The 13,543-nt window shown below is 37.0% G+C and overlaps 2 protein-coding genes and 3 gene segments (V, D, J or C); 4 read left to right on the top strand and 1 right to left on the bottom strand.

The window, feature by feature from the left end:
- The window catches only part of LOC122970078, a 916,362-nt gene that overhangs the window by 574,519 nt on the left and 328,300 nt on the right, over positions 1–13,543 (top strand).
- LOC122970080 overlaps positions 1–13,543 on the top strand; it is an 891,879-nt gene that overhangs the window by 590,107 nt on the left and 288,229 nt on the right.
- LOC122970079 overlaps positions 1–13,543 on the top strand; it is an 808,187-nt gene that overhangs the window by 576,640 nt on the left and 218,004 nt on the right.
- LOC122970054 overlaps positions 1–13,543 on the bottom strand; it is a 151,022-nt gene that overhangs the window by 37,198 nt on the left and 100,281 nt on the right. The window lies entirely within an intron of this gene.
- The window catches only part of LOC122970052, an 82,707-nt gene that overhangs the window by 2,075 nt on the left and 67,089 nt on the right, over positions 1–13,543 (top strand). The window contains exons 2-5 of one of the 2 annotated variants that reach the window (XM_044336153.1): positions 178–453; positions 1,680–1,931; positions 4,356–4,421; positions 4,870–4,911. In XM_044336153.1, coding sequence (XP_044192088.1) covers positions 178–453; positions 1,680–1,931; positions 4,356–4,421; positions 4,870–4,911 — 636 coding nt within the window. The remainder of the gene's footprint in view (positions 1–177; positions 454–1,679; positions 1,932–4,355; positions 4,422–4,869; positions 4,912–13,543) is intronic. The other variant, XM_044336154.1, reaches the window with a different exon arrangement.

Raw genomic sequence — 13,543 nt, 5'->3', positions numbered from 1 at the left:
GTGAAGTGCAGTAATGCTTTAAGGTCTTCATGTTTTTCATGATTAGCAGTTTGCACTCGACAGTTAAATGTGATTCTGACTCTGATGGAAAACAACTTTTCACTTCTTTGCAATATTAGAAATGTTGACATTCTGAAAATGGATGTTTAGTTCTTGTAAACTGTGTTTCTTTTGCAGAAATAATCCATCAAATAGTCAAAGAGGAGCAACAAGTCTCTCTGCGTTGTTCTCACTCTGTGGAGGGTAAAGTGACGTGGAGCAGAGAGATTAATGGAAACACAGTTGACATATTTATAGTTGATGATGAAAGAGAGCAAAGATTCAATGACCCCCACAAACGATATGGTACAATAGCAGATAAGTCACTGGCCATCTTTAGAGTTGCTGTCTCAGACTCTGGAAAATACTTGTGTAATAATGAAGCAGCTGTGGAACTGACGGTGATCCCATCAGGTAACATCAAACTCTGTCAAAGTTATTGTGGTAAATTAATAAACAGCTTTTCATGGTCAGTGAAGAAAAATATCTTTTTAAAGTTCACTAATACGTCATTTCTATTGTTCTTTTCCTTTTAAAGGAACAGGTCGTCTTGTTCATGTAGAGTCACACAGGAAACAAACACCTGAATTAAGTCCTTTTCTCTAAAACCTCATTTAGGAACTTATAACCAACAGTCAGGAGCCCAAATGAACATTAAAGCTGTTTTTCTTGCTGTAATCATTCCTCCTGTTCATACTGACCATTAGAAGATCCCTTCATAATGACCTTACAATGGAAGTGATGGGGGACAAAATCCACAGTCCTCCTTCTGTGCAAAAATGTATTTCAAAGTTTATCTGAAGCTAATATGAAGCTTCAGCGTCCAAATGAGTCAAATCAAGTAGATATCTTTCAACGTTACAGTCTTTTTAGTGCCAAAGTTCCTCTTTTTGTTACTATACTTCCACCTGCAGCTCAGCAGGGAAACACTGTCCGAGGAAACACAAAGAGGGAATCTGATGCTAAAAAGACTGTAAATGTGTCAGATATCCACTTGATATGACTAACTCAGACTGATGAAGCTGAATAGAAGCTTCACAGAGACTTTTAAATGACTGTGTGGACACACTGTGGATTTTGTCCTCCATCACTTCCATTGAAAGCACATTTGAAGGATATTTTAATATCCAGTATGAACAGGAGGAATGATTACAGTGAGGAAAACCTCTTTCACTGTTCATATGGACACCTGACTGCTGGTTTAATATTATAACGTTTTCAATAAGCATCACTTCAAAGTGTGATCACAGTGTGTTCTGCACAGGACACTTTGCAGCGTAAAAATAAAGTCATCAGTGCAGAAACTGTTTCTAAATGACCTCAAACCTTTATTTATCTGTCATATTTCTGTACTGATGTTTCTGTTAATTAGTGGCCGACACAAACAGTCTGATAAGCTGATATCAGCCAATATATTAGTACAGCTTTAAGTTAGGTATCAATACAGTAAGAGAACTTTTAGTGACTGTAACAATTCTCCACTTTGTGTAGAAACAGAAGTTAGTTTATCAAAGAAAATCTTGTTTTGGAACAAAACTCTTCCATGTGTCACTGACTTTATCATGAATACATGTTTTTATGATGGCATGTTATAAAACATGAATCTTGGTTTTTACTAACTTAATGTTTGTTGCTCACAGGAACAACAACAGTCAGTATTGCAGAGAAGTCCAACGTCACTCTGACATGTCCTGATGTTGTTGGAGGGTCACATGTTCCAACATGGACCAGAGAGATTGATGGAAAACAACAACAAATCAGGCCTCATGTTTCAGCTGTTGACAAGTATCTGAATATACCAGACGTGCAGCCTGGTGACTCTGGACTGTACTACTGTGATGGAAAACCAGCTGCAAATCTAAACGTGATCAAAGGTGATCAGTCTGAGAGAGGTGAGACACAAGAACTCAAAGACACACACAAAAATATGAAGGCAGGTAAAGCACAGAGAAGAAGTTATTTAAAGGAATAATCTGACATTTTGGTAAATTTATTAACATGTTTAACTTTCTTACTGAGAGTTAGAAGAGAAGATCAACCAGTGGTGGAATGTAACTAAGTACATTTACTTAAATACAGTTTTTAGGAACCATTTGATGTTACTTTCTACTTCCTGTCCGCTAGATCTCAGAGGAGAATATTGTACTTTTTACTCCACTACATTTATTTGAATGTGATAGTTACAAGTGTCTTTCCAGATCTATATTTTACAAATAAAACAGATGATGTATTTATATTTGTAATTAATTCAGATCACTTTGTAGAGATCTGTTTCTACTTTGACACATAAGAGTATTTTCTATTGATCGGTGTGAAAAGACATGTAAAATTCCAAGAGGGGTGAAAACTTTTTACAGGCAACGTATATTCTGTATATGTAAAATACAGACAGGTGACAAATGAAAGGAAAAACTGGTACCACCACTTAGATCAATACCACATTCATATCTGTCCATTAAACATGAAGCTACAGCCAGCAGCCGGTTAGCTTAGCTTAGCATAAAGACTGGAAACAGATGGAAACAGCTAGCCTGGTGTTACAGAGAGTTATATGCAGAAATATAACGACACACAAGGCTGAACAATAACAAATATGATCAGTTCAAATAAGAGAGAAACTTTAATGCTGCTTCAAATTAAACAGAAACAATATCCTCAACATTCAAGTGGTTTAAGTCATGAGAACATTTGCTCTGCTTGATAACTCACCACAAAACTGGCCATCACCTATTTCCTGTTTCAATACTGATGAATGATTTCATAACTTTCTGTGGTAAAATGCATTTTGCTGCCTTGTTGTATCTATTTCCTCCATCTCACACAGAGGCAAACAGGACACCACCGACAACCTCAACTACAACTACAGCAACAACAACTGTACCAGCACCAACAACAACCTCAACAACTGTACCAGCACCACCACCAACAACAACAAAAAAGAAACAAAGTCACACCAAGAAACCCGGAAACAAAAAGAAGAGAGGGAGTAAGATAAAACAGATCTAAATGTTAAATTAAACTGATTAAAGGTGATCGATCTAAATGAACAAAACAACAGAAAACACTTTAAATGCAGTAATTAAACAAACAGATACAGATATAAGAACCTGGGAAAGTTTTAACACTGTGTTCAAGTAAAACTACAGTTTCAATGTAGGAAGTCGAGCACACAACATGCTCAACATTCAGGTGGATTTCGTTGTGTCACACCTACATTGAAAAATGATTCGCAGTTCAGTTTATTTTATCTTTTGGCTCCTAAAGCTGTTATTGTTGGAAGTTATGTTACAGCTCGTGATGCTACAGTCACTTCCTGTTTACGTAGTTGGCTGTTTCTCATAGAGTTGCGAAATTAGAGGAGATATTTTTGCCGTTCCTGGTTCCGGAGGTAAAAATTCTGTTCATTTTTCTCACAGACAATGTTACACTGAGCACTTCTACCGCTCGGATGGTTAAATCACCAGAAAAAAGATGAACAATTAAAGATAAAAAGTCGTCTGTGTACATAAACATTTCAAGGTAGAAGTTAACTACGACTCCCAAAGTGCATTTCTGCAAGAAACAGCCAATCACTGAGCTTAAAATCAACTCATGTGCACTGCTAACAGCAGGCAGAAGCCAAAGATTACAGTGTTGACAAATTGATTTTACAATCCACAGAGCCAAAGGCTTCTTCTCCATAGCAACAGCAGCTGAGGCTCATGGGTATTGTAGTATTCTTAGCCGTCCTCCAAAATCACAGACAAAACATGATTTCTGAGAAACTAAGTGTAAATACTGTAAACTGGTGGTCAGAATATAAACCTGTAGGATCATTCATTTATCCAGGAGAGTCCTGAGTTTCTATGTTCAGTAACATCGAAGAGATCGTTAAAGAAAACTTTGAAAACCGGAAAAACACTTGTGGAACCAGCGGCCCCTCACACTTCACAGCTATTAGATGGCACTACAGATGTTTCCTTGCTATCGATTTACACATGAAATGTTCACTAGATAAAACATTTCTAACAGTTAATGGTGCAACCTGATTTATTAAAACTAGTAAACTAGTAGTAGCAGAGATATAAGAGCCTGGGAAAGTTTTAACACTGTGTTCAAGTGAAACTGCAGTTTCAATGTAGGAAGTCGAGCACACAACATGCTCAACATTCAGGTGGATTTTGTTGTGAGAACTTGAACTGTTGCTGACTCAGCACAAATATTAAAGTAGTGTTGTTACTTTTTTCTGTGAATCAATTTGTGACATTCTGTAAATAGTTAGCTGTAGTAAAATACATTTTCTGCCCTGTAATATATATTTTCTCTATTCTGCACAGATGATAAAAAAAAACCAACATCACCTACAACAACTTCTACAACATCACAACCAGCTGCAAACACAGGTATGACTGCAATAGATAAGTCACATCAAGAAACCTGAAAAGAAAATGAGTAAAATGAAACAGTTCTAAATGTTGAATTGTTAAACTGATCAAAAGCTTTTATTGATCTGAGAGCCCAGAGACAAGAACTCAAAGAAGAACAAAACAACAGAAAACACTTTAAACACAGTAACTAAACAAACAGATACAGATATAAGAGCCTGGGAAAGTTTTAACACTGTGTTCAAGTGAAACTGCAGTTTCAATGTAGGAAGTCGAGCACACAACATGCTCAACATTCAGGTGGTTTTTGTTGTGAGAACTTGAACTGTTGCTGACTCAGCACAAATATTAAAGTAACGTTGTTACTTTTTCAAAAACTGAATCATTTTGTGACATTCTGTAAACAGTTAGCTGTAGTAAAATACATTTTCTGCCCTGTAATATATATTTTCTCTATTCTGCACAGATGATGATGAAGGATCAACATCACCACCAGCTGCAAACACAGGTATGACTGTAATAAATAAGTCAATAAACCCAAATAGAAAATGAACAAGTAAATGAGTAAAATGAACCAGATCTAAATGTTGAATTATAAAAATAGAGCTGCAGAGGTGAGGTTAGAAAACTTTACAACAGATCATTCAAACACATTAACACATCAACTACAGGTTGTTATACATTTATTTTTTATTTATTTACTGTGACGGTCTATGAAATGTCAATTTTAAATATTAATTTTCGTCTCAGATTTATATAAATAAAAACTCATGATACAACTTTGGTTTCAGGCAGGTCATCAAATGCATATTCAGTAAAGTAAACATTTTGCAGAGTCAGGCTCTTTCTGTGTGTGACATGTACATATGAGCAGGAAAAGAGATGGAGACCAAGTGCACATAAACAACTATTTTGGCCGTCCGACAAAAAATGTCCCACCAAAGTTAAAAACAAACCTACAACCTTGATTTGAACGATCCCACACAGAAGATAAAAAGACACCTTCAACTACACCTGCACACACAAACACAGGTATGATCACATGATGAAACAAAGTCATAACAGGTGTACGTCAGAGCTTACAACGAAGATGTGAAAACATGAATTCAAAGATGAAGATATGTATTCAGAGTATGTGGAAAAGACACTAGATTTACAGTAATATTCACTAAGATTAAAATGAAAGAAACTAATTAGTGATTGTGAATGTTTCCTTGTCTTCCAGCCTCTCCTTACCTGTGGCAGATGCCTGTTCGTGTGGTGATCGTAATACTTTATTTAATCCTGATGATCAGCATCACCGTCAATACCTGGAGAAGAGGTGAATGACCTGAAAGTTGTGGATATGAAAATGTTGAGCAGCAAATATTGTTTTAAATACAGTCAGATGATATTTTAAACTCAAGAAAGACTCAATATTTTCAGATTTTACTTATAACAGCAGAAATAACTGGATATCAACTAGCAAACACTCACAGACATTATAGTAGCTCAGAGATTTGTACAAAGATGAACTGAGCAGAAGTTTGGCTGAATCAGACAAATAAATATTGAGTGACGGCCATTTTAATTCATTATGTTCCTGTAGCGCCACTTATTGGTGAAATGTGGTCAAATGAACCAGGATGGTTCAAAGTTGAAATGTGCACACGTCATCTAAATTTGAATTTATGAGTCATAGCAGTTTATGTCAGATCTGTCACACTTACTGAAATTATAGAAAATGGTCATAATAACTTTTTTTTCAGTCTCATTCAAATATTATATGTATCAGTTTTGAGTCATATTGAATCATGAGCCAAAACGTGAAGTGCCTCAGAACGGCCACATGATGGTGCTATTGCTATAATTGGTTCTTTCTCACATTCATTGTCCCAAGGCCCAACTTTCTACTAGATATCTTTAAAATTGAAGAAGATGCCTTTGAGATATCCTCATAACAGACAAAGACATGGACAGACATGTCATGTTCCTCATTACTGTAACCATTAACATAAACATAATGCACTCTTTTAAATGTGTGACGCTGACTGATGAAGTTGCAACAGAAGTGAATTGAAAATATCTTTAATTATCTCTATGTTTACCTTGTCTCTATTGTAGTGCAACAGATACAGAAGCAACACACAGCAGAAACAGAAAATCATCTCTGATCCTCCATCACACAGAAACAAGAGCGGTAAAAACCAACCTGTCAACAGTGTTCATCCTCATACAGTCTGACAGGAAACAGGTCTAGTTGACAGAGGTGGTGAACAACCCGCACAGCTAAACAGTCTCTTTCTGTCTTTCACGTTGACTAAACTATGAGCTTTGGGCTAAATTTATATTGACAACATCTCTCATACACAAACATGCAGCTCACAACTCATTGTCATGTTCCTGCTGCTTTTGGTTTTACTGTATGCATCATTATGTAAATATTGGGAAACATCAATAGTGTGTGAAAATATGAATATCATTAAAACAGAAGTGTGAAGCAGGTTGACATGCATTGACTTTTGAGATTTTAATAGTTATAACTATTAAAAATATATTCAGTCTCTTTATCCTGTATTTTTAAATCATCAAGTAGCCATATTACAACTAAATATGAAAACTGAATATACTTTTAAAAGAATTACAATTATTATTGTAGTGATGTTGACTTACTGTTACTTTGCATTTACGCATGCAGCAGGGGGGAAGAAAATATGTAGCCGCAATGTCATGACAGCTTATATATGGACATTTCAGTATTTAGAAATAAAGCAACTTGCTGCAAACCTTTAAAATGACTTGTATGTGTCATTTTTGCATTTCTGAAACTTTTTTTTTTGCCTTTGACAGACAAACTTATACTGACAATGTCTCTTGTACACAAACATGCAGCCCACTACTCATTTCATGTTCCTGCTGCTTTTGGTTTTGTTTCTACAAAACAACTGAGTGAGCTGTTACACTGGAACCACTTACATCAGCTGATGATGTAACTGTATGCATCATTTATTTAAACAGTGTGGAAATGTCAGTGTGTGAAAATAGGACATCATTAAAGCAGAAGTATGAAGCATGTTGAAATACATTGATGTAACTATTAAATACATACTGAGTCCTTATCCTGTATTTGTTAAATCATCATAGTAGCCGTATTACAGTGCAATATGACAACAGAAAATACTTCTGAAATAATTACAAAACGTAGGCTTGACTTTAATTTAATGTAATATTAGCCTATACTGTTACTTTGCTTTAAACAGAAGTATTTTGGTGTGAAAACCATCATTTTTGATCAACAAAGTTCTGTATTACACATAAATTCTAGTCTAGTATTATATGACAACCCAAACTGCTGGAAAATAGATTGATTGATTGATAATTCAGTGTTATGATATCTGTAAGAGCAGATAGAATATATATGTATTGATGCATTGATACAATGACTAGCAGCTCCTAATGTGGTATCTACGTGTAAATGTCTATGCCCACACAGTATTTTTAGTCATCTGTGACATCTTGTTAGAGGAACACAGGTATATAAGCAGACAGCTGAGTTCCTGTTCAGACAGAAGCTGTGGTCAATGATGATGTGTACGAGGATGTGGGTGAACATCTACTGCTGCCTGTTAGCCTTAGCTCTGGGCTGTACCATCAGTGCAGGTAAGGGAATGTTGTTTTTTGAGTTATTTTTAACAGATTTCTTATTGTTTACAGTTTCTTCATCTGCTCATCAGGGATCCATATACAGTGGTACATTTCGTGCAGTACACATATATGCATGTACACAGAAAGTGTTGTAAATCTTACTGTATATCACCGTTACAAATACAATTATAAAATTCCTGTTTGAGGACTAAAGTCCATCTGATCTGCAGTGAACTGTGAGGTTCCTTACTTTCTGGGCTTGAAGGTTGTGTCAGAAAAGTTTATTTATAATGTAGAAACACTGATTAACAAGGTGGTACCACTGTCTAGTAAGATGTTTATAAGCAGTAACTAATTAATTACAACTCTGCAGCTTCATTATTCTTCTGATGTCGTCTTTATCGCCTGTATTTATTTATTTGTATATAGTGTACATACATGTTTACATTATTTTAGGTTCTCTTTTAGATTCGCTCTATTAAAGTCTTTAAAAACATTAAAATTGAATAAGTGAATAAACTGTGTGATATAAATAAACCTACATTTCTTTGTCTAATAGGAACAAGGTTTGGGTTGCCAGCATTTACGTGAAAAATTCCCTTCGCTGATGTTTATCATTTATTTATCCCTCCTTCAGGGGAGCCTATGTTAGGTGCAGCGGCCCTCTCACCACTATATCCTAAAGCACTAATTGCCATTAACTCCAAAGAACCATTTCGACCGCCAGACCATTCATTTTTCATACGTGATTTTCCCACAGTTTCCACCAAGTCCTGACACTCAACCCTTCCAGAGACAACCACATTGCCTGTTCTCGCAACGTACAGCTGCACTGACTCAGTGTCTCCTTCCGTTTCCGGGGTTACAGCAGTTGTAGGTGGTTCACCTCCAATCGGCCACTTCAACTGCCCCCCCCACCCTGCTCGATGAACCATGACAAGTCATCATCGAAGCCCTTCTTTGGGGGCAAGAGAGGTCTTAGTCATCCTCGTTCCCACGCTATATCGTCGCCGACCATTATAAACAAGAAATCCTCAAGGACATCATATCCAGCCTTGCTCCACACTTCGGCATGTTATCCAAAGGTCAGTAAGGCCGAACCCAGCCTTAAGCCGAAGCGCTTGCTCCCGACCTCATCATCATCATCATCCTGGCCCGCTACGCCAGAATTCCCTGTACAGACCACCTGCCTCCCTAGCCTGACAAAGTTGTCTCTACAGACGTTCTACGGCATGCAACGACGTCTGATACTCCAATTCATTCTTTGGAGACAAGGACGCCACTCCCAGACACCCGCGTATTTAACCTTAAGCAAGCAAACCGGCAAACCAGCTCAGCTTCTCTCGCCCCACATTTCTCTTCAAGTAAATTCTTATTCGAGCCTTCAGAACAATTAAAACCTACATAAACCAGAGGCCAGCCCACCACACATATCCACAAGACCTGCTCTCCACCGCCAAACCAGGCGAGTTGCTACATGTTCCTGGTTGCAAACCTGCAAGTTTCGCACAAGTTGGCGATTTCTCCAGAGCCATACTCCAGCCACGTTCTTGAACACATCTCGGCATGAAGTTCTTTTTGGGGGCTCTATCCAGGTGATGGACTGGAGAGACAGTTCCCCCACTCAGAGTCTCAACTTCTCCCCCCTGTTCCCTCCTACCTCCCCACTGTCGGCAGTCTTTGTCCAGTCGACATACCATACATCCATCATCGACCCCCAACCCTCCATTCTATGTTCCTCAACTCTCACACCTCACCCCTTTCCTCTCCCCATCACTTCATCCCTCCATCCCTAATCCTTCATCAGGTTCTCCAACCCATCCATCAACATATCAGCTCTCTTTCATTATCTCAATTAAACTATTGAAATCTAATGTTCTCGGCGTGGTCTCAGTTAGTGAAACACCAATGACAAGAGTTCCACACCCTTCCCTATTTCTATTTTTGTGCACCAATTATTAATAAACTTCTGTAGAAGTCATTTCTGCTTTATGTTCTATCTGTGACTTTCCTTTTAACTCTATTGTACCACCTTGTTTCCTGGTTCAGAGTTAAGTGTTTTGCTGCAAAGCAATGATTGTTGAAAATAAGGATATTGGATAATTTGATTGACCTCTCTGTCTCCCACACAGTGGATGAGACAGTCCCAAACGAGGCAACATCTGCATGATGATATTTCACCAAGCAAATATATTTTTTGTCTGGTCTTGATATGAGGTCGGGTTTGTTATTGTCCAGTTCTGGAAATTCAAAAACAAAAGTAATTTGTCTTGAGTCCGTCTTTCAGTTCAAGCAGTGGTCAACAGCATCTACAAAGGTTAGTTCAACTGGGGTCAAAGTTCAACACATTTGATCTTTTGGTGCACCTGCGCAGAGCCGTCGCAACAAACCACAAACACAATGATGAAGATGAACACAAAAGCAGTTTTTCTGTGATATTGTGAAAACACCATCAGTGTGTCTGTATTTAGCATTAGTGACCCGACCGCCTGCATCAGTGTCACTGCTTCTCTGTTATGACACCAGATCAGATTAAAGTTCTTGAGATTAGAAAAAATGTCCCCTCACTGAGAGGTTTGTCATGCAGGAAGCACGTCATGTTTCCTCTAAATCAAGATATATGGTTGCTGCTGAACAGCTTCTGTGCTTGAGTGGTCTCTGTGTGGTTAGATATCTGGCTGGAAAGTTCTGCTGCATCTGTCTCGGACTGTGTTCACCCAGAATGTGGTGGTTTGGTTTCTTCTTTCTTTGGCAGCTCTCATTGTTCAGTTTTTTTCTTTGGTTGTTGAATTTCTTTTTAAAAATGTGATCTATTTTTGTTTTTTTTGCTAAACATCAGTCACTGTTTCTAACTGCATTTCCCACAGATCACCTGTCTGTCGATGATTTTAAGTTGAGTAGTTTGAGTTTCTTTGACCTGCTCGTTAGTCTTTCAATGGTGATGAGATAAAGAGCCAGATATTGTTCTCAGGAGTTCATGGAGACCAAAACTTCTTCCCTCATCTGTAGGAAACCTCATGGACTGCACTGACGTGGGGATGTCCTTCTCCTGCTGTTGTTGTTGTTATTGTTCTGCTTCTCTGTGTCCTCACTTTTCTAAAATTAAAAAAATGAAACATTTTTTAAAAGATCTGTGAATCTAATTTGTTAGTTAGTTCATCTTTATCTGTTCAGGAAATCACATTGAGACCAAAATCTCTTCAGCAAGAGACCTGAGAACAAATTACATACATACAAGATCACAAGAAGACAGTTCATTCACACAAAACAACCACCACACACACACACACACACACACCACACACACACACACACACACACACACACCACACACACACACACACACACACACATTAAAATAAAAAACTAAAAAATATCAGCGAGTAAAACTTTAAAGTCTCTCAGTCTCAGTTTAAAAACAATAATAACTAATATGTAATAAAGTCATTTGAGTTATTTTCTACAACTTGAACTGTTCGTGTGAAACGTGATCACACTGTTCACACTAGAGGAAACATCAGTGTTCATTAACCACAAAGAAAGAAAGAAAGTGAAAGAAAGACACTGAAGAAGTGAGGGTGCAGCCTTTAAAGTCAGAGGAACACACGTATACACTGAGTTCCTGTTCTTCTCTCAGATAGAAACTGTCTCTGTTCATTGTGGTTCAGTCTGTTGGAGGATGAGGATGAACATCTGCAGCTGCCTGTTAGCTTTAGTTCTGGGCTGTAATGTGACAGCAGGTAAGAACTTTACTCTTTTTCATCAGCTTTAATAATAATGTTCATGTTTGTTCATGTCATAGAGTGAGTGATGAATGTGGTGCAACTCTTTATTTTTACTGGTGTTTTCAGGCTAAAAGAGTGCAGCATGATACATCTTATAGACACATATAAAGTATGTTGTCCATTGTTTCCAGTATTTTACATATTGTTCATATCGTAGTCTGAAGGTAAAGGTCAGTTTCTCCATACAGTGAATTTAGCTGATGTATAAAGTATTTTATAGAGATTTTAGTGATTTGTTGAAACACGTTCAGGTTCATTGTCATATTCATGTATTTGAATAAATCAGGTTCAAAGTTGTTTATTGGTCACGTACACAAAACAAACAATACAATGTGCAGTGAAATGCAGTTTAGGCCCTCCTAGATTAGCTTATAGCTGCTAAGATTAAAGATAGAAATAGTAATAAAGATGAAAAGGAAATCAAAAATAAAAATATATATTATACAATTATACGTATATATATATTGTATATATACATATTATATTATATATAACATACACTACAACCATATAAATAAACATATTAAAAAACAAATATTATTACTGATAGTAAAAAGAGAATGAATAGTAATATGAAGGTGAAAAGAGATAAAACAAGCGTTTAAAATCTACATATATGATCTGAAATATCCACAAACTCACACAGTGACAAAAGACGGTGGTGCACATACGTGCACACACAAAACCACATGTCAGGATGCAGCATTGTGACTGTATATAACAATATACACATTAGCTGATGGTGTGAATGATGTAAAGTTAGAAGTTAAAAGTGAAGTGCAGTAATGCTTTAAGGTCTTCATGTTTTTCATGATTAGCAGTTTGCACTCGACAGTTAAATGTGATTCTGACTCTGATGGAAAACAACTTTTCACTTCTTTGCAATATTAGAAATGTTGACATTCTGAAAATGGATGTTTAGTTCTTGTAAACTGTGTTTCTTTTGCAGAAATAATCCATCAAATAGTCGAAGAGGAACAACAAGTCTCTCTGCGTTGTTCTCACTCTGTGGAGGGTAAAGTGACGTGGAGCAGAGAGATTAATGGAAACACAGTTGACATATTAATAGTTGATGGTGACGGAGACCAAAGATTCAATGACCCCCACAAACGATACGGTTCATTAGCAGATAAGTCACTGTTCATCTCTAGAGTTGCTGTCTCAGACTCTGGAAAATACTTGTGTAATAATGAAGCAGCTGTGGAACTGACGGTGATCCCATCAGGTAACATCAAACTCTGTCAAAGTTGTTCTGCTTCCTGTTTCTTCCTGTTTTAATTTCACACTGACTGTTAAGAATAGAGGCCGAATCAATTTATAACATTAACTTCTTGTTACTGTAGTTACTTAAATATTTCTGTGTATTTTTATACGTTCATCATTTTATTTGATTTTTTTATATGGTGTGACTGTAACAATTCTCCACTTTGTGTAGAAACAGAAGTTAGTTTATCAAAGAAAATCTTGTTTTGGAAAAAAAAAAACTCTTCCATGTGTCACTGACTTTATCATGAATACATGTGTTTATGATGGCATGTTATAAAACATGAATCTTGGTTTTTACTAACTTAATGTTTGTTGCTCACAGGAACAACAACAGTCAGTATTGCAGAGAAGTCCAACGTCACTCTGACATGTCCTGATGTTGGAGGGTCACATGTTCCAACATGGACCAGAGAGATTGATGGAAAACAACAACAAATCAGGCCTTATGTTTCAGCTGTTAACAAG

This window comes from Thunnus albacares, chromosome 19, assembly GCF_914725855.1.
Source record: "Thunnus albacares chromosome 19, fThuAlb1.1, whole genome shotgun sequence".
Taxonomy (NCBI): Eukaryota; Metazoa; Chordata; class Actinopteri; order Scombriformes; family Scombridae; genus Thunnus; species Thunnus albacares.
This window is presented reverse-complemented; position numbering and strand designations above follow the sequence as displayed.